Source organism: Neopsephotus bourkii, unplaced genomic scaffold (assembly GCF_033783945.1).
Source record: "Neopsephotus bourkii isolate Nb327-2 ecotype Australia unplaced genomic scaffold, CSIRO-AGI_Nbou_v1 NB_1792, whole genome shotgun sequence".
Taxonomy (NCBI): Eukaryota; Metazoa; Chordata; class Aves; order Psittaciformes; family Psittacidae; genus Neopsephotus; species Neopsephotus bourkii.
Window position 1 is genome coordinate 1,210,298 of NW_026902266.1, and position 21,820 is coordinate 1,232,117.

At 41.4% G+C, this 21,820-nt stretch overlaps 1 protein-coding gene across 1 annotated transcript in view; it reads right to left on the reverse strand.

The window, feature by feature from the left end:
* The window catches only part of FSIP1 (fibrous sheath interacting protein 1), an 82,448-nt gene extending 72,479 nt beyond the window's left edge, over positions 1 to 9,969 (reverse strand). Inside the window, exons 1-6 of the mRNA XM_061380214.1 lie at positions 9,838 to 9,969; positions 8,271 to 8,460; positions 7,306 to 7,404; positions 5,740 to 5,912; positions 4,713 to 4,797; positions 2,007 to 2,105 (exon numbers count right to left, since the gene is read on the reverse strand). Of these exons, the coding sequence (XP_061236198.1) occupies positions 2,007 to 2,105; positions 4,713 to 4,797; positions 5,740 to 5,912; positions 7,306 to 7,404; positions 8,271 to 8,460; positions 9,838 to 9,873 (682 nt within the window). The 5' untranslated portion in view covers positions 9,874 to 9,969. The remainder of the gene's footprint in view (positions 1 to 2,006; positions 2,106 to 4,712; positions 4,798 to 5,739; positions 5,913 to 7,305; positions 7,405 to 8,270; positions 8,461 to 9,837) is intronic.
* Between the last annotated feature and the right edge of the window lie 11,851 nt (positions 9,970 to 21,820).

The following is a 21,820-nucleotide window of genomic DNA, read 5'->3' on the forward strand; positions in this document are numbered from 1 at the left end:
TGTGCCTGTGATTGCTCCAACCCAGGTGTAGGACCTTGCATTTGGTGTGGTTAAACTTCATCAGCCCACCTCACAAGTGTGTCAAGGTCCCTCTGGATGGCATTCAACCAAACCACACAGCTTGGTGTCATTGGCAAACTTGCTGAGGGCTCATTCAATCCCAATGTCTATGTTGCCAACAAAGATATTGAACAAGCCTGGTCCCAACACCCATCCCTGAGGGATACCACTTGTTACTGGTCTCCAGCTGGACATTGAGCCATTGACCACAACTCTTTGTGTGCAGCCATCCAGCCAGTTCTTTATCCACCAAGTGGTCCATCCATCAAATTGATGTCTCTCTGATTTAGAGACAAGAATGTCGTGTGGGACAGTGTTGAACACTTTGCACAAGTCCAAGTAGATGACGTCAACTGCTCTTATCTTGCCCATCAGCTCCGTATTCTCATAATAGAAAGCCACCAAATTGGTCAGGCAGGATTTCCCCTTAGTGAAGCCATGCTGGCTGTCACCAAGCACCGTGTTGATTTTCATTTGCCTTAACATGCCTTCCAGGAGAATCTGTTCCAAGATTTTGCCAGGCACAGAGGTGAGACTGACTGGTCTGTAGTTCCCTGGATCATCCATTTTCCCCCTCTTGAAAATGGGGGTTATATTTCCCTTTTTACAGTCATTGGGAACTTCACCTGACTGCCATGAGTTTTCAAATGTGATGGACAGTGGCTTAGCAACTTAATTCACCAGCCTCTTCAGGACCTGCAGATGGATTTCATCAGGTCCCATGGACTTTTGTATGTTCAGGTTCTTAAGATGGTCTCGAACCAGATCCTCTCCTACAGTGGGCCCAAGGTCTTCATTCTCACAGTCCCCGAGTCTGCCTTCCAAGACTTGGGTGGTGTGGTCAGAGCATTTGCCAGTGAAGACTGAGGCAAAGAAGTCATTAAGAACCTCAGCCTTCTCCAAATCCAGGGTAGCCAGTTCTCCTGAGAGCTTCCAGAGAGGGCCCACGTTGTCCCTACTCTGTCTTTTATTTGCAATGTAACTATAGAATCCCTTCCTGTTATCTTTCACATCTCTAGCCAAGTTTAATTCTAACTGGGCCTTAGCTTTCCTAACCTGGTTTCTAGCTTCCCAGACAACATCCCTGTATTCATCCCAGGCCGCCTGTCCTTGTTTCCACCAGTTACATACCTCATCATTTTGCAATGAAAGAAAAAGTTTCATAAACCTGGATTTAAAAATTTTTCTTTGCATGTTGAGCAAACTATTTTAGATAAAGTCACAAGCAAAATTATTCTATCATTTAAAAAAATAAAAAAAAAAAAAAAGAACTGTCACCAGTCCACTTAGCAACCTTGCTTTTTCTGATTTTATTGGCCTAGTCACAAAGGACAAGTCCTCATTACCCACCCATAGAATCATAGAATAGTTAAGGGTGGAAAGGATGCTAAGATCATCTAGTTCCAACCCCCCTGCCATGGGCAGGGACACGTCACACTAAACCATATCACCCAAGGCTTTATCCAACCTGGCCTTGAACACCGCCAGGGCTAGAGCATTCATAACCTCCCTGGGCAACCTATTCCAGGGCCTCACCACCCTTACAGTAAAGAACTTCCTCCTTATATCCAATCGAAACTTCTCCCATTTAAGTTTGAACCCATTAGGTATTTTCCTGTCACTAGAGTCCCTAATGAATAGTCCATCCCCAGCATTCCCTATAGGCCCCCATTCAGATACTGGAAGGCTGCTATGAGGTCTCCATGCAGCCTTCTCCAGGTTGAAAAGCCCCAACTTTCTCAGCCTATCTTCATACAGGAGGTGCTCCAGTCCCCTGATCATCCTCCTCGTGGCCCTCCTGTGGACTTGTTCCAACAGTTCCATGTCCTTTTTATGTTGAGGACACCAGAACTGCACACAACACTCCAAGTCAGGTCTCACAAGAGCAGAGTAGAGGGGCACATGTTTTTTTGCCACAAATAAACTATATAATTAATAAAGGTTACCCTGATTACACTGGGGTTTATGGCTATCATAATCTTCTGGATTAATTTGTGTGTGAAATACTGAAGTAAGTCTTTCTTCTTCCTTGGCACAGGAGGGACCTGCAAGGAATTTTTTCAGTAAAATTTAAATTGTATTTAAAGAAGATCTGTTTTCATGTACAGTATAAGACCTCACATATGAAAGTTAAAGAAATTTACTTGGATAAATTACATAGCCACCATATTTCTCAAGAAATAAAGAAGGAGAAGAAAATGTAAGGTGTCTCTCACGAATAATTACACTGCTTCCTCTGTCTGGTTTGGGGTTTTTTAAACTACTGCTCACCGAGGACAAAAATGTACATTATAGAAGATACAGCCCAAGGCCCTAAAGTTCAAAAGCCTCTGCAGACACCATGTGGCAAGTCATCTAGAATTCGGAATGAGAATAAAGTATCCAGGCTTTCACAGCTGATGTCTGCCTGTGAATGAATTGTTAGACTTAGTCAAGGGTATAGTCTAGGAAAAAAAAAAAACAACCACCTGTTCAAACATCCTAGCATGCAAGAGTTGTTTCACTTACTCAAAGAAAAAATTCAATCATGATATTGACATATTAACTGGAAGTGTAAAATAGAGCATTAGCTTGGAGTCTATACACTTAGCACTTACAGCGAAGGACTTATTGCAAAGAAACATATATTTCACATATGGAAAGAAAAACCAACATCCTGTATTAACAGAGCTTAATGGACTCAACCAAAAGTATGATTTTGTTCCACAGAGCACAGGGAAATAAATTTAAGGCTATGTAATTAACTCCTGATTTCATTTTCTGCCATGAGTGTGTCAGAGGGGTTTTTGCATCTGAGGGGCTCAGATTTTGTACCTGGAACTTGTGTTTGATTTCACAGCCACATTAAAAGCTATAATTAAACAGCTCCCCTATTTATTTTATTTAATAGGGTTCTTTATCAAATTCAAGCTCTGAAAGCCAAAACAGATAAATTGCATTCCATTTCAGTATCAGCCAAAGCAGCTACCTGGGCATTCATTTAAATAAATAAATAAATAAACAAACAAGACTTGAAAAGTAAGGCACCAGCATGTCACAGAAAATTCAAGATAAAGATCAAGCTGGAGTATAAATATAAATCTGAACTGTGCAGAGTTTCCTCAGTAGAGTACACTGGAACCCATATGATGCACATGATCTCTACAGCAAGGAGTTACCTTTGAAATAACAGGGGAATTGGAGCATGGAGTTCATTAACAACCATATAGTCTTGCTTGCCTACTGTTTTTTACTATATCCTGACACCTACTGGAGACTCTTTCAATATCTCTCATATCAAATTCTGTGTTCTTCCCTAACAGCCCAAACTCTAGTGTAAAAATAAAAGCAGGTTACCTTATAATAATAAGCTTTGCTGGTGTTTTACCCACAAATCGCTACCCTTATTATGCACATATTTCCAACATTCAAGCTGAGATTTTTGCTCAACAATAATCATTTAGATCTCAAATACCTGTTCTCTCCCCAAAAAGTAAAAAAGACAGGATACACCACAATTCTGTTTCCTTTCAGCAAGAAACCCTTTCAATCAAGGTATACAGGTGCAGGACAGAATGTAAAATGTATGTACAACTGACACACCTCTGAGAGCTACACCACCAAGACAGAGTATTCAAAATGCAATTTTTCCTAAACCCACTCGAGTAATTTTGACATGGTATGCTCTTGACAAGTTGAATCTGATTTTGTTTCCCCTGCCCAATCAACACATTGTGAACAGAATGCCTACAGTTTGTTCCAGTGTCTCCCTCAGTAAAAGTCCAGACACAGAAAGAAAAAGGACATTTTAAAATAACCAATATTTTCTTTTTTCAGGTCCCTGTGAGCAGGCACATCCTCTTCGCATTCTTGGAAAAAAATACTGATACTTCAGAATGTGCTTCAACCACTTGCTTCAGAACTCCAACAGAAACTGTGTCCTTCTGATTCAGTAGAAAAAAAAAGATGCCTAAATAATTTCTTAACTTATCTTTCCATACTCTACCTACAGTTTTACATTATTGGTATTCACTACAATTTGTTATATATCACATTCCACATTTCTGTTTTATTAACTATTTGTTTACTTTTTCTAGTAAAGAACTCAATCCTTCATTAGTCCCTTGTCTACTTTTAATGCAGCTACAGAACTTGGCAGTTTAAATGCTACTTGAGATGGAAGTGATTTTTACTAAAAGACTAAAATGCAAAAGTTCCTTCTTAGCAGTGTGTTCACTTCCACTTTGAATATTTGTTTGTTTATTATCACACCATAATAAAGCTCAGAAATTATCTTAACAGACTTCCTGGTCTTTCCTCCTTGAGAATATTCTCCTATTATATCTTTAGCATATCTTCACTTTTTGAAACTGCCACCTATCCTAATTTTTTTCCCTTGAATTTTCAGAAAAAAAGCCAATTAAAAAAAAAAATCCAAGATCAAGCTTCATATGTAGTTTCCATTAAAAAAACAACCCTGATGTTGAAGTACAACATCTACATTTGTGATAATGCAAAAATTATTTCATTTAAGTTTTCATATATTCCCTTGATGTACTCTTACATGCAAATATTATTTTATTGTAAAGGTTTGAAAGCCTTATAGTATCAAAAAATATTAATCAAAATATGGGATAATTATAACAGGATATATTCTTCTCCTTCTTACTTACCAGCTGTATCCTGCCATGGCGAGATCAAAGCTAAAAAAAATTTTGTGTTTTCTATCTCTTCATGGCTTTCAGTGGATCTGATAGACTATTCAAAAGAAATAAAGAAATAAAACATAAATTTACAGATACATGCATATATTGACAAAAAAAAATACTTGAAGGCAAAATACACTGTCAGGTCTAATGAACTTAAGACCCTATTAAAAATCCCTTGTTCTATGGCAACATTTACAGACTATTTTATTTATTTCTTAAGACTATCAGCCTCTCACAGCATCTCATGAAGTTATGATAAAGGCACGGTAGAATTTTAAAGCCTAACATGTTGTCTTGTATATGGAGATACATTTTATAATACAAAAGTTCTGTAATTTATACATGGCTTTGAATCCAAACCCATTGAAATTATGAGATGCAGTCAAACCAACTGCAATTATGTCTCTTTTGCAACTGACATTTGCATTCATGTAAATTATACAAAACTTAACCACAGACGAAATACTCGTATGTTTCAAGGCTTCAACTGACATCTAACTGCTAGAGAGCAGGATAGGAATAATGTGAAGTAATTTATGCTGTATGGTTCTTACACCTTCCTCAGAGGGCATCTCTTTTGTTCAGTAACAGACAATACTGAAATAGATGGGCCTAAGAAAAATCATACTGGAGGGACATAAACACTTTTAAGCCTCGGTTCACAAACATTACACACTACCATACCTGCAACAAGCAAGCTCAAGCGTAAAACTGTACTAGCAAACCACGCCTAGACAGCTGCATATTTGGCTTCTGGTCTTACCAGTTTTTAATGACCATGGCCTTCTTTCAAAGCCTGTTGGCAATATATATTAAAACCTATTCAAAGTTACTTTTTAAGATGTATTTCTTCACTTTACACATACAACCGTGAGTTATTTAATAAAATAATGTCTATGAAACATAATTGTTAGACACTACTTTAAGATGCAAAACTATCTTACTTCGTATTAAGTACAAATTATTTACAAAATAATCAGAACATTCTAACCTGAAGCTCTTCCCAGAGCTTTGCCCTCATTTCTTTGCCTTGTTTTTTAATTGCTCTCTCCTTAAAATGTTTTTTTGCCAGTATTGTGTCAAGTTTATTCATTTTCTTTATAGCTGCTTGAATCTGAGGATCTACATCTGTTTCTTCAGAATATTCCAAGTTGGAAGGGTTTGCTGTAGAATGCATTTTAAATTAATTTTAGCTCGAAGCATTTCAATTAAAAAAAAAAAAAGCAGAAAAAAAATGCAGTTCAAGTTGTTTGATTTCAACCATAGACATGAGTAAAAATACTCTCAAGCACATATGTCATGCTTGTTTCTAAACCTGTTTATAGCATGGAAAATATAGAAGTCTTTGTAACAGAACACTGAATCGCACTCTGAACTCTAGCAGCTGGGTATAGGGGGAACAGAGACAGAGCCCCCTGCATTTTGAGCAAGTGATTTGATTCAAATTTATAATAGAAGAGTGATATCTCCACAGTATCAGCAAAAACCACAAGAAAAAAAAAAAGCTTAAAAATAAAAAATAATTTCCTCAGCCTAAGTAGAATACACGATGAACTGTCATTCACTAAAATGAATAATTCTGGAGTTAAAAGAGATTCTGTAATATCTCTACTTTTAAATGTTATTGAAGTTTCAGTCTTGAGTTATATCTCAGCTAAACCAGATTCTGATACTGGTTCTAGAAAACAGGTTTTTCGAAAAACAGAAATAGTGAAATATTATGGATGGAAACTGCAATTATTTGATTAAAATAGATTTTTGTACTATCTCATTTTTTCTTAAACATGCAGATTACAATTTCTTATCACTTTTAGCTTTTCCCCTTCATATAGCATTCTCATGCTCTGCCCTCTTTCCTGGTTAAGCTTAGCTTCCATAGCAAGAATAAAGGAAACAACTGTAGTGCTGTCCCTGTCCCACAAAGTTTTGGAGTCCTTCAATGCCCTTTATTTTTCTAATCTTTTGAGGTCAAATGCTTTACACACCCATTCATCCCAAGCCTTTACTGTAATGCACTGGTCTACTTTATGCCATAAAAGGAGATGAGTGACACAGCAAGGGAGAGCTATAAGTGCTTAACTGAGCTCCAGGAAAGCCCCAAGGGCAGAAGCTGAAAAAAGAGCATTTATTTCAAGTGGCCAGAACCGAGCAAATGGATTTGACCTGAAAGTCCTGAGTGAAGCTTTGAAGTTGAGCTCTATCCCGTTTCTTTTTTGAAGAAATTAATACTATGCTAGATTACCAGCACTACTGCACTACATAGAATCACCCCTGGATTCTGCCTTATTAGATTGACTGAAACAATGTAAAACTCAAATACTACCATATCATTAAAGAAAGTGAATATCCTTTAATAAAATAATCTTTAAATAAAGTATTCATCCAACACCTCTTGAATATCACAAGGTACATACATTTTCAATTTGTTATATTTCTTTATAACTACAGAATATACACACAAATACACCATGGTCCCAAACTCTGAGAAGGATTAACAAGTGGAAGGGGGGCAGAAGTTTTATTGCACAGTTCACTTTATAAACCTGAAAAGTAGTACCTGCTCTTGCATTACTTAGTTTTCCTTGGGAAGGTTCACAGAATTTTAAAGTCTGTATTTCAGTGCAGTCGCCTCCAGAATCTGAGTTAGAGATACATCCTAAAAACATATGAAAAAGCCTTTCACCAAAAAAAAAAATACAATTGAAACAATGTTTAAAGATACTTTTTGAAATGTTAACAATAAAGACACCAAAATATTTTTTGCAATCCACAAAGCCTCTGTATGGATTACTGTTTAAAAAATTATAACTACTAGCGTACTAGCACTCAAACACAGGAACAGGAATCAAGGGATTTATTTTGACTGCAATTCTGCCATGAAATCTTATCTAACCTTGAAGAAGGTATCCAAACTTTTGCTTCACATACTGACCTTTTCTATTTTTAAAGAGGCAGAAGCTCTAGAAAGTTAATTTATTACAACTTATAGAATCGTAATAAAGAAAGCAATCTGAAGCATTTCTAAAACTGCCTTCATCAAAATTAGATACTGCATATTTGTATGTAAAGTATGTTATTAGTATTAGCATTGTTCAGTTATTAAACACTATAAATTACAACCATAATTTCCAGGTTTTTGGACTGGTGGACCATTATTAGGATACAAAATTTCTAACAAGTTATCATGATCTGTGTGAAAAGTTTGATAAAAACGCCTTACTGAACACATCTCCTACCATGGTTCCATAGGACACATGCAGATGGGTTCTCCTGGGTGCATATCACAGCTTAGATGCCACAAGACATATGTTGTGGTAGTAATGGCAGTAATAACACATTTATTTCAAAGATGTATTCAATATAGTGAAGAGAAATGAAGGTATGAATTTTCACACCTCCTTCTCTTCTAGGATTTTATCAATTTGCACCCTCTTTTCCCACCACCAATAGAATTTTACCCAAACTACACAAACATTATATTTGGTCTAGCCACAACACAAGAAAGTGAAAGTCATTCCACACCTGACAGCTTCTTGCGATTCCGTATACATTTCTGAAGAAAGACAGTTGTACTCTCCATCGTGGTTTGCCAATCTATTCTTAATTCCTTGACATCAGATTTCTCTCTGTTATCACCTTTGTTTTCCTCTGGACAGCAGTGTTCTAAACTGCCTCTTTGATGACTACCAGGCAAACTGACAGGTGAATCAACCTATGAAATCCAAATTAATTGTTATCACAAAACTAAAAATATTCTGGGGGGAGAAAAATATAATCACAATAATCACATACTATTACAAAGGCTAACAACAATTCTATATAACACTGCACTGACTACTAGTCAGGCTGAGGAAATTATTTTTAAGCTTATTTTTTCTGTGATTTTTGCTGATTCTATACATCACTGTTTTTAAGTACTTCTTAAATGAAACAACCATTTTCAGATACAACACAGAATTCTGTTTCCTAGATATCACATTGATTCTCAATCTCATCATTCCGCAGAATGCAAGATTTGGGGTTGCCAGACTAGGAAAAGATTTCAAAGGTTTATGCCATTTCTGCTGCAGCACAGGCTAGAGTCAACCAATTAACAGCTTGTGTGTACAACAGCCTTGTTCATTCCCTGACACTGTGGGTCCACTGCACCATGTAGTAGCATTCCAAACTTTCCTCATAGTTTTTTATAGTCTTTGAAGGGCTGAAAAGGTTATGCTTATTTTATGTCTCAAGCAACAGAAATTTTCATGCAATTGCATAGGTCTAAATTTGGATTAAGAGTTACCTGATGTTAACTTAATACCCAATAGTGAACCTATAAAAAAATATTTTAATACTTCTGTGAAGCATCCCATTCTACAGACAGGTGAACAGAGGGACAATACAATTGGACTAATCTTAACTATAACAATCCAAATCTGTAACTCCCAAGACCCACTTCCTACATCCCAACAACCTTATCCAATACCCCATTCCCAAAATTAAGTTAATCCCCAATATTAGTTTTTTCAGAGGACAGATGGTTTCTGTTAAATCCCTGGAGCTTACATACTTCTTGAAACATGATGAATTTTTTTTTATTTGATTCAAACATATCCTGTTAGCACTTTATAAACAAAAATTCAACTTGTGAAGATTGCTCACAATTTCTTTTAATAGTAAATATAATTTTTATCCATCTTAAATTTAAAAGGACAAATGGGATGGAAGCGAAACACAATTTCATGGCTCACGCATCAACAGCCTGTAGCTATGTATCTATGCATTATTGACAGATTTTCTTTAAGACAGTATTTAATAATCTGCTTAAACATAAAGAGGAAGACAAACCAGTTTTCCAGGTTGTACTGCTGAATAGCCCTTTTTGTGGTGAACACAAAAGTAACACAGGTTTTGAAAAATGAAATTAAACATCATTCCATGTATGCACAAAGAGCAGCCCACATTCATGAGCTTTCACATAACCCCTTAGCACGCCTGCAGAGCCCAGGACTTTATATGAAGCGAAAAAGGCAGAATCTTACTCCTTTGGCATTCTAGTAAGAATTAGATACAGGGTTTCTAACCTAATGAAGGTGAAAAGAATTACCTTAGGCAAATGTGGCTCTGCTGTTGGTAACTCCATAGATGTTTTAAAGATCTACAATTAGGATAAGCTCTTGAGCTAGATGCAGGCCTTGGTATTTTATCCAAGCTTCCCCTCTTAATATCCACTGAGACCTAAAATTGGAAAGAAAAAAACCCACCACCTTTCAAACTATCAGTTTTATAATAAAGCAACACAAACACAGCAGTATTTCAGATGCAGATTACACAAGTTTCAAATCCTTTCTATCGATTCAATGTTCGGAGTATAGACTAGCTTGCTACTATACACTTATTAATATATGTACAAATATACATTTATATTATCAAGCGCCAACCAAAGTATTCAAATGTGCATACTGTCATAGAACTTTAAATAGCTAAAATCTTAAAAGTAGTCTCACAACAAAGGAAACCTCCTGGCTCTTTTTATTGTTATTTTCTTAAAAACATGGGACTAGAAAAATTTGCATCAAGAAAAGAATGAGAATATTTTAAAGACACCCTGAACATATCAAATAAAGCAACAAAAAGCCTTTTATATTCAGCACTTCTAAACAGTGGGAGTTCCCAAATCCAAATGATCACATTCCCTGTTTCAATTAAAATTTGAGTTTAAACAATAGAAAAGCATGGTTCTCTGCAAAAAAAAAAAAAAAAAAAGTGTGAATTTACAGAAATTAGGTATCTGAGTATCTGGTATTTTTCAGAAGGCCCAAATGAATACAACTTATTATTGCAGTGCAAGAAAAAGTACAAACTGACTCATGTACACACACCAGATCAAATAACGGTTTGGGCTGAAAGGGATCTTAAAAAACATCTAGTTCCAACCCTCCTGCCATGCACAGGGACACCTTCTACTAGACCAGGTTGCTCAAAGCCCCATCCAACTCGGCCTTGAACACTGCCGAGGATGGGGCAGCCACAGTTCCTCTGAACAACCTGTGCAGTGCTCCACCACCCTCACCAGGAAGAACTTATTTCTTACATCTAACCTAAATCTAACCTAAATCTCCCCTCTGACTGCCTGAAGCCATTCCCCCGTGTCCTGTTACTACATGTCCTTGTAAAACATCCCTCTCCAGCTTTCTTATAAGCCCCTTTTAGGTACTGGAAGGCTGCTCTAAAGTCTCCATACAGCCTTCTCTTCTCCAGGCTGAACAACCCTAACTCTCTCACCCTGTTTTCACAAGAGAGGTACTCCAGCCCTCATAGTACCTTCGTGGCCTTCCCATGCATAACAAAGTATAAAGAAATGGGCAGAGAAGAAAAAGAGTCAGTTCACGTCAACTTACAGATCCCAGGCTTAGTCTGTGGAACAGGCTGATTCCGGAACAAAAACCAACCAACCAAACAAGCCCATACAAACAACCGTACACAACACACAGTTATCTTACTGGAAGTTACCACGTACCGCAGGCAGATAGGTAGGTAGGTAGGTAGATAGGCAGATAGGCAGGCAGGCAGGCAGCCCTTTCCTGCGCTTCCAAAAGGAGCCCCGGGCGCTGCTTCTTTGGGCGTGCTGCCCGACAGAGCCGCAGCTCCGGCCACCCTGCCTGAGGCAGGTTGAGCCCTCCTCCCCCGGAGGGGCTGACACAGGACCGCGTTATGCTCCGGCACCACCGTGTCCGTCCCACCTCTACCGCGGGAGGGCGGCAGCGCGGGGCCGGACGAGCTGGCACGACTGCTATCGCCGGCACCGTTCCCATGACAACCCACGCAAAGGCCTCTCGCGATAATTACAGGGTTCCGCCTTGGGGCGGTACCATCGTCTGGACAGGAGTCATGGTGGACGAGTTGGTCTTAGCGTATTCTCAGGGAGGCAGCTATAATCGAGCTCTTACTTGTTGACAAAGTCTGAGCCACCAAGATAACCCCACTGAAGCCTCCTCTCTCCGTCCCTATACGGATAAATGCTACACGGAGAGAGTCATTTTCCTCCCTCCTCCCCCACAGATGGTTGGGCTGTGCCGGGTCTGTTGCCGGGGGGCGGGAACGCGGCGCCGCTGATGGGGTGTCTGAGTCTGTGCGGCGGGATCGGGCCGAGCAGCGCCAAGGGTTTCCGAGCCCGGCTAAGACTGTCACTGGGGCTCAGGGCGGCGGCGGGCGCCTGCTGGCAGGTTTCGGTGTGTTGGCGCAGGGGCCCTCGGCTGCCTGGACCCGGGTCGCGAGTAAGGGGTAAGGAGTCTTGAAAGATGGGTCGCGTTTAGTAGGTGCGCGCTGTCAGCAAAGTGGCATGGCAGGTACATAGCTGAAGTCTTGGCTTTTCCTAAACCTCGCTGAAACGGTGGGTCCCCGGCAGTTGGGCAGTTTGTAGCGGGTGTCTTTGGGAGTCCGCGTTGAAACCTGCTAGCCGGGGTATCGTAGATGTGAGTTGCAGCCATTTTAATTACAGCATAATTTTCATAGCCTCTCTCATTCCAGCTTCAGTAAAAAAAAAAAAAAATAAACAATTTTTGAAGTGTTTCATCCTACAGAATGTTACTGCATCGAGCCTTTTGAACAATGTATCTGTGCTGTGAAATACCACTGTTTCTTTTGATACTCTGTCTACTGCATAAATTGTCATGACTTGTGAACAAGGGTAGCTGAATGACTTTTAAATAAAGTCGTTAAAACTTAAACCAGATACTATTGTCACCATTTTTTTTACCTGAATACCTTCCTAATCCCATCCCTTTTATTTCTTTTCTACATTTAAATAGGATGTGAGGAGCATCCTTTGAGCAACCTGATCTAGTGGGAAATGTCCCTTCCCATGGTAGCAGGGTTGGAACAAGATGATTTTAAGGTTTTTTCCAACCCAAACCATTCTATAATTCTGTGATTAATTCCTGTGCTTCTGATTTGTAAAAAACTGCAGAGATAGTTACCAGCCGCTACAACTTCCTTTGGTACCCATATATGTTAAAATCGAGTTTTCACTGGTGGCAGAAATTTACAAGAAACAGTTTGAAGATACAAACTGCATCTTGTTCAGTCAAGGTTTTGATTGGCATATCTTTCTGCCAAAAATAGATCTTGCTTTCTTGGGGACACAGTTTTGCTGACTGCAGTAGAGTTTTTATTGATGCTTGCAATGTATGGCATCTTACTGTCACATTCTGGGAAGTTCCAGTAAAGGAGTAACAGTTTTTCCTGGTATTTAGTGGAGTAAGGATGCAATGTGGTTTAAAGTTAAGAGCTGAAGACAAATACAGAAAATATGCTTATGAACCAGTGTACTTTAGCCTCCTTTCCAAGTATGCCAAGTTAAAGGTATGTTAGAATTTTAACCTATCTCCTGTGATTCCTAACACAACACCATAGCGGTGTTTGGAATACGTGGTGCTTTCTGGACAGTGCAGATCATGATTTGAAGCTGTCCTGGGTTCAGCAGTAGCAGTCATTTTTCTCCTTAGTAGCTGGTGCAGTGCTGTGATTTTGACTTTCGGCCTGGGAACAACGCTGATAACACCGATGGTTTTAGTTGTTGCCCAGTAATGTTTACTCCGATCAAGGACTTTCTGAGTCTCATGCTCTGCCAGGGAGGAGGGGAAGCCAGGAGGAAGCAGAGACAGGACACCTGACCCAAACTAGCCAAAGAGGTATTCCACAGCACGTCATGGCCAGTATATAAGCTGGGGGCAGTTACCTGGAAGGGGTAGATCACTGCTGGGGTCAGGCTGAGTGGAAGATGGCGGTGGTGTTGGCGGCCGCCCTGCGGGCCCGGGCCTGGTGCGGACCGCACAGGTGCTGCTGCTGGCCTGGCCCACACGGAGGGCCCTGTGGCCGCCGCCGGGGGGGCTGAGTGGTGACAGCGGGGGGGGGGCTGCGGGAGCTGCTGGGCCCGGCCTTGGAGCGCGGACCCCGAGCGGTGCTGCTGGTGCTGGAGGACAGGCGTGGAGGGGACGTCGAGGTGCGCTTCTAGGCCGAGGGCTGGGGAGCTCGCGGCTCCTTCACGCGGGCCGATGTCCATCGCCAGGTCGCCGTCGTGTTTCGGACGCCAGCGTTCCTGGGTCCCAGCGTCCGGCAGCCCAGGAGCACGCATGTGGAACTGTGGTGCCCGTTCGGCTGGCGGCGCGGCGTGGCCGTGGATTTCTGCTGCCTGCCCCGTCAGGAGGACCTGCAGTGCGTTGAGGAGAAGCACAAGCGCACCCGGGATACTTTCTGCTCCATCGTGCAGTGCAGCCCAATGCCCGGTGAGGGACACGGGGGGGCAGTTGGGGGTACTGGAGCCACAAGGGTGTATTTGGGGTCCCTGGGGGTATTTGGGGTCTCGAGGGTGTTACTGAGGTTTTAGGGGGGTATTGGCTGTTTCACGGACACCCCCTTGTCGTGGGGAAAAAACTCACGTGCCCTTGCGAAGTTGGGAGCTACGCTGGTGGTGGCTTATGCTTCCGGTAGGGTTTCCCATGCCAGTCAAGGTCTCAAATGAAGGGTCAGACAAAGTGTGTTCATGGGCAGGATGGGCTCACTAGCCCTCAGGCAACCATCCTAGGAGAAGGACAACTCCAATTTTAAACCCGGGCAGATGGAGCTCGTACAGCCCTGTAAGGCCATCCATCTAAGTGAAGGATACTCTAATCAAGCCTATGACCCGAGGACTTTGCTGTCACCATCCAAGCTCGCTAGGCCCTGGCAGATAAACCTCAGGTGTAAAGGGTGAGGCCAGTTCTGCGCACGCTGTGCCTCACCTAAAATAAATCCACTGCGCAGGCCCGAAGGGTTTACCCACACTTTCAAAGCCCTGTAGCGACAGGCGAGGGACGAAACGGCAGGTGATAAGGTGCACTGGAAGTTGCAGACCCAACCCTGCATGCAGGTGGTTCAGGACATTGGTCGCTCGAGACTGACCCAGGAGATGACTGTCTTGTTCGGCAGCATCCTGAATGACCAAGCAGCCTTTTTCAAGGACAGCACTGCTTGCTTCATATGGAGAGAGGCCTAGAAAAGGTGGCCTAACCAAAGCTTATCTTCCCCTTCACCTGGTTGGCTAGCCACGGCCAACGGGCATCTTCTATTGCGGTCAATTAAAGACAGAGACAAAGGCATACACCTGCCTCCAAAGGTGTGTCCAGATTGACACTCGCATGTTGGAACATCAGAACTATGCTTGATACAGTGAACAGTGGGCATCCTGAGCGCCGTTCTGCGCTAATTGCCCATGAATTCTCACGACTTAATGTCGATATCGCTGCTCTCAGTGAAGTTCGTCTTCATGAGGAAGGTAGCCTCAAAGAACACGGTGCTGGCTATACACTGTACTGGTCAGGCAAACCCAAAACTGGAAGTCATCTTTCTGGAGTCGGCTTCATGATTAAAAACTCCATAGCCTCCAAACTTGAAAATTTGCCGATAGGTCATTCCGACCGTATTATCTCCTTACGTCTTCCACTACACAATAAGCAACATGTTGTTCTTTTCAGCATATATGCTCCAACTCTGCAAGCCAACCCTGCAGAAAAATTCTACTCTGACCTGCGTCACCTCACTCAAAAGGTTCCTATAGAAGATAAGATTATAATCCTTGGTGATTTCAACGCCCGAGTAGGAAAGAACTTTGAAGCCTGGAAAGGGCTACTAGGCAAGCACGGTGTTGGCAGCTGCAATGATAACAGCCACCTCTTACTAGAGTTCTGTGCAGAGCAACAGCTTCTCATCACCAACACTATCTTCCAGCAGAAAGACAGCTGGAAGACAACCTGGATGCACCCTCAATCTAAACATTGGCATCTCATTGATTATGTTTTAGTGCGCCAGAGAAATATTCGTGATGTCTGCCAGACCAGAGTGATGCCTAGTGCAGAATGCCAAACAGACCACCGCCTTGTGCGTTGCAAACTCAATTTCCACCTCAAGCCCAAACCTAAGAGGGGTGGCATTCCGAGGAGGAGGCTCAATGTTAATAATCTCCAAATAGCTGCAGTGAGGGACAGCTTTCAGGCTAACCTTCAAACGAGGCTTGAAGACCAACTTACAGATTCTTCTCCCGAAGCGCTTTGGCAACATATTAAAAACAGCATCCTGCAGTCCTCCGTAGAATCCATTGGGTTCTCCTCCAAGAAGAACAAAGACTGGTTTGACAATAGCAACCAGGAGGTCCAGGAATTTCTGACAAAAAAGAGACTTGCTTATCAAGCACACCTCGCTCAGCCACTCTGCCATGTAAGAAAAGCAGCCTTGCATGTAGCAGTCTTGCATGTAGCAAACTCCAACAGAAACTCAGAGACATCCAGAACAAGTGGTGGCTCAACCTAGCAGAAAAGATTCAATTATGCGCAGATTTGGGTGACCACAGAGGATTCTATGAGGCTCTGAAGGCAGTGTACAGACCCACATTTCAGGTTCAAAACCCCCTACTTAGCGCAGATGGCCAAACGCTTCTTACAGATAAATTCTCCATCTTGAATCGTTGGTCTGAACATTTTCAAACCCTCTTTAGTGCTAATCGTGTAGTCCAAGGGGAAGGAATACAGCACATTCTGCAGCATCCGGTGAAAAATGAATTGGATTTAGCCCCTACCATGGGAGAGACTCTTAAGGCCATACAGCAGGTGAAAACTGGCAAGGCACCTGGGGTTGATGGAGTTCCACCTGAAATATGGAAGCATGGAGGCCAAGCACTTCATGCTAAATTCCATGAGTTAGTTGTGTGCTGTTGGGAACAAGGTAAATTACCATCAGACTTTCATGATGCAATCATCGTCACTCTGTATAAGAAAAAAGGTGTCAAGTCAGACTGCTCAAGCCATCGTGGTATAACTCTGCTCTCCATTGCTGGTAAAATTCTTGCAAGAATACTATTGAACAGACTAGTACCTGCTATCACAGAAGAACTTCTACCTGAAAGTCAGTGTGGCTTCAGGGCTAATAGAAGTACCACAGACATGGTATTTGTTCTCAGACAATTGCAAGAAAAGTGTAGAGAACAGAACGTGGGGCTCTATGTAACTTTCGTTGACCTCACCAAAGCTTTTGACACTGTGAGCAGGAAAGGCCTGTGGATGATCTTGGAACGATTAGGTTGTCCCCCCAAGTTCCTCAAAATGATCATTCTGTTACATGAGGACCAGCAAGGCCAAGTCAGGTATGGCGATGCACTCTCTGAGCCTTTCCCAATAACCAATGGTGTGAAACAAGGTTGTGTTCTCGCACCGACTCTATTCACAATTTTCTTCAGCATGATGCTCCAAAGGGCTACGGCAGACCTTGATGAACAAGACGACATTTATATTCGATATCGTACCGATGGTAGCCTATTCAATCTAAGGTGACTGAAGGCCCACACTAAGACCCTAAATCATCTTGTCCGTGAACTGCTTTTTGCTGATGATGCCACCCTTGTTGCTCACACAGAAGCAGCTCTGCAGCGTTTAACATCTTGCTTTGCAGAGGCAGCCGAGGTTTTTGGGCTGGAAGTCAGCTTGAAGAAGACAGTAGTCCTCTACCAGCCTGCACCGCAAGAAGATCATCGCCATCCCCATATTACCATCGGTGAGTCAGAGCTTAAGACAGTTCAGCAGTTCAGCTATCTGAGAAGCATCATTTCCTCACATGCCACTGTCAACAAAGAGATAGACAACAGAATAGCAAAGCCATATAGAGCCTTCGGAAAACTTCATAAAAGAGTCTGGTGTAACAAACACCTGAAGAAAAGTACAAAGATCGGTGTTTATAGAGCCATTGTATTGTCTACTCTTTTATATGGGTCTGAATCATGGGTCATCTACTGTCATCACCTGCGACTCCTGGAACGCTTTCATCAGCGCTGCCTCCATACAATTCTAAACATCCATTGGACTGACTATGTGTCTAATGTCACTGTCCTCGAACAAGCAGGAGTCACCAGTATTGAGGCCATATTGCTGAAATTGCAGCTGCGCTGGGCAGGGCACGTCTCTAGGATGAAGGATCACCGCCTCCCCAAGATCGTGTTTTATGGTGAACTTGCCACCGGTAGCCACAAGAGAGGTGCCACAAAGAAGAGATATAAGGACTCCTTGAAACAATATCTTAGCCTTGGCCAAATCAACTATCATCAGTGGTCCACCTTGGCCTCCAATCGGGAGACTCGGAGGCACACCATACATAATGCTGTTGACTCCTTTGAGAGTTTACGAAGAACTAGCCTCAAGGAGAAAAGACAACGCAGAAAGAATCGCGCCCCACCTGTACCACCCAAGGAGACCTTCTGCTGTGCCTTTTGGAACCGGATTTGCCTATCCCACATTGGCCTTCTTAGCCATCAGAGCGCCTGTAGTAAGCGTGGGCAAAGCCCTTCCTAAATCTTCGTTCGCGAAGTCAAGTCATGATTACTACTGGTGGTAGCAGCAGTGGTTTCTGTTATACCTTAGTTACTGGACTGTTCTTATCTCAACCCATGGGACATACATTCTTTCGACTTTCCTCCCCATCCCTCCAGGAGCAGGGGGAGGAAAGGCAGGGAGTGAGCAAGTGGCTGCATGCTTCTGGGCTGCCGGCTGGGCTTAAACCACGACAGTTCTTTGTGGGATACTATACACTCAAAAACACCTTGGTCTCAGTGGGCCACGTAGTCCCTGAATCTTTCTCTAGCCATGGCCCATTCTGTGCTGCAGGAAGGTGCACAGTGCTTTGTCAATGGAGGTGCTGCACAGGCAGGAGATATTTGATGCTACTGCTGAACCCAGGACAGAAGCAAAACCAGAAGACTGAATGTTTTACATCCACATACACATTGAGTATCCAGTGACAATAAGAAAGCAGTAGAATGGACAATACAGAACCAACTAAACTAAAATCTGGCTTTTGATGCATTAGGTATGATATTGGCTACGAATAATGAGGTATGGAAAGTAGCTAGGTATAACTACCCCAACATTTATTTATTTCTGCTGTAGAGTGTATATGCCTAGCAGCTGTCAAGAGTTTGACTTGCTACCCATGTTAGACTGCCTAGCACCTCAGAAGGGCTTATGACTGCAGAGGGACTAGCTCTGCCATTTGGAAACAAACTGATGTGGAACTCCTTTGGAATTGGTGTAGGAATAGGCTACTTACTGCTGCTTGCCCACATGGAATCAGGAAATGTTTTCAACGAGGCTGTCACACCCAAGAGTTAATAATAACAGCTTTTCAGCAGGGATATTTCAAAACATAGTTGTTTTTATGTGCCTTAGAAGACCCAGAGAGGAGAAGGTTCATAGAGTTCATCTCAAATCCTGCAAATTGGGCCATTAGTCTTTACGTCCAGTAAGAGGACTGAGGTTTGTAAACCTCATTAAATATTACAGGATCTCCAATTGTTTACAGTTGTGTTTATAATGAAGTTTGAAGTAGAAAAGCAGAACAAAGGTTGTGATTTCCCCTTTTGCTTTTGTGGGAATAAATCAGTTTTGTTCCAGAATAAACTAGATACTTCTCTTAAGTATGATGATTTAAAAAGGAAAAAAAGTGTAATTGAAGAAAATTTTGTCTCTCTGAAGGGCACAGCAAGAAAAGCACTCCAAGATGTGCTTTTTATCCTGAAAGACAGGTTACAACGTGATGAAGACACATTTAGACCAGCTGACTTGATAGTTACAACACAGTCACCATAGTAACAGAATCCATTTATCCTTTTCTCCGTAATTCAGTGAAGAAACACAAATGAGGCAGGGGGCAGAAATATAGGGAACTTGTTCTGTTACTACTGCTTATCTTCATACACCTCTGTTGAAGTGTTTTAAAACACAAACAGGTACCCAAAACACTTCCATTGGCTCACAGAGTTTGGAGGGCAAATTATTAAGACTTCGTTTAATGCATATTAGTTATTTGTCTTTGATATTTTTAATACTTTGCATATTCACCTGAAGTAGCTTTTGTTTACCACAGGCAACATTTTTAAAGCAGACTGTAACATAGTTCTAATACTTGGGTCAGGACAAGTACAGCTAATTTTTGTTATATTAATTCCCCTAAATGTTAGGGGAATAAACAGAACCTATTCTTGCAAAGAACAAATAGATTATGTATTAGTATCCTTTTATTGGAGTTTCAGAAGTCAACAGCAAAAAGCCAGGAATTTTGAGCCATATTCCAGCTTTTCCAGTTGTGCTCCATCTGTAACAGTGATACAGCATAGTCACCTCTCAGCTGAGGAAAAAAGGGTAAACCAAAATGCTAAGTCCAGAGTTAATGGTAAAACTTCCAAGAAGTTTAACTTTTATTTCTCCAAATTTATTCTCCAGTAGTCAGACTTAACCTGTGCAAACTTATTTGAATAGGCCAGACTACCCCATTCTTTCATTTCTTCAATTCCCACTGTAGGCTTAAATCATAGGTTTAAACTAACAAAAGCATGTGTGGCTTTAACATAGTAAAATACAACAAACTGTTCTAACTTGCTAACACGTAGAGAGAAAGGAACATTTGCCTGATGGGGAAAGGAACATCATGGGACTGATAACAACTTAGGAGATAATAAATAAGACCACGGATGCCAGCCTTCAAGATATCAGAGTAGCACTCAATGTGGAGCAAGACTGGAACAGAACAGAAGCAAGGACATACCAATTGCTAACTCAGCACTAGGACCTTGCGAGCATGAGCAAGCAGTGAGGTCATACAGTAACACGGTGAGAAAGACTATCGGTGACCACCAGTGACCCCCCCTCAGCAAGAAAGCACATGCATAATTAGAATGCAAATACTATAAATAGTTCCTGGAAAAGCTATGAATATGCATGAGTATGCTAAATATATAGTTGCTGCCAGCAAGTATTGGGTGCTCTCACCTTTGTGAAACTATTTGTGTGCGAGCCCATCACTGCAATAAAGAACTCCTGCTTTCCAAAACTCCAGATTGAGTCTTAGAGAGTTCCTCTGACCAGCTTTTATGGTAACTGACTTTTGCTTATCTTTAATGTGATGATAAAGAAGAAAACAATTTTGTTTCGATTGTTTTCATATTGGATGCTGGAGAACATTTTGCCAGTATAAATCATTAGAACAAGAAGCCAACAGACAGTAGTAATGCTTCGATTTGCCACTGTCTTGGATGAAGTTAAAAAAAAATAAATCAAGCTCTACAAGTCAAATATTCCATCTTGCAGAAAAAGTCTCCTGAATTACTGTCTTCTATGAGAATTCTAGCACAGAGGATTTATTACTAATTTTACACAGCCTTCTTTTTTTATGCAAAGATGTGCTTTTGTGGTTTTGTTTTTGTTTTCTACTTCCCTTTAACATTCATATGGATAAACTGTTGAAAGAGGGACTAAAAGTATTCCCGAATAGTTTTTCAGGCATGGAAAACCACTTTAGTTTATTTTGAAAGGTTTCGATGTCTTCAGATACAATTTGCTAAAAATAAAAAAATAAAAATAAAAAAAAAAAACCCACCCAAGAAAACCAACTAACCAAAAAAAAACCCCACGAAAAAAACATGACTTTTTTACATGTCTTCTTTGAGAGAAAAAGGTATTTCTGGCTCAGCAGTCAAAAACCACCACAAACTCCTTGCTTTCCAGAGAGGATAAAGGTAACTTCTATGCTGTTTCACTCTGAATTTATCACTGGCATTTCTCATTCACCACTGAGAGTTGAAAAAGAGAAAACTAAGTTTGCTTTCTTCAAAGGAGTTCAGATCTGACAACTCCTACTCTACTTTTGAGGTTTTGGGGATTTTTTTTTTTTTTGAATGGCATCTGTTCTTTCACTATACTTTGGCAGAACAAACACTCCATTAAATAGTTTTTTAACACTTAAAATATGTCTGCTACGGTACTTTCTCTACCTTCGCCACAGAAGGAACACCTTTTCCTTGAATATTTCTTCTGCCTGATTTCAGGCAAGCTGTGTCTGCCCTCTCATCTCTGCATCTAAGAAGAAGGGCAGCTGGGATGCCCACCACCCATCTGGGCCCACTGAAGACTGCTCCTCACTCCCAAGCTGAGAACTTCTTAAACTAGCAAGAAGTGAAGTGCACTGAAAACAAGAGGAAATTGAGGAAAAACATCATTTACACAGTAATTTATAGA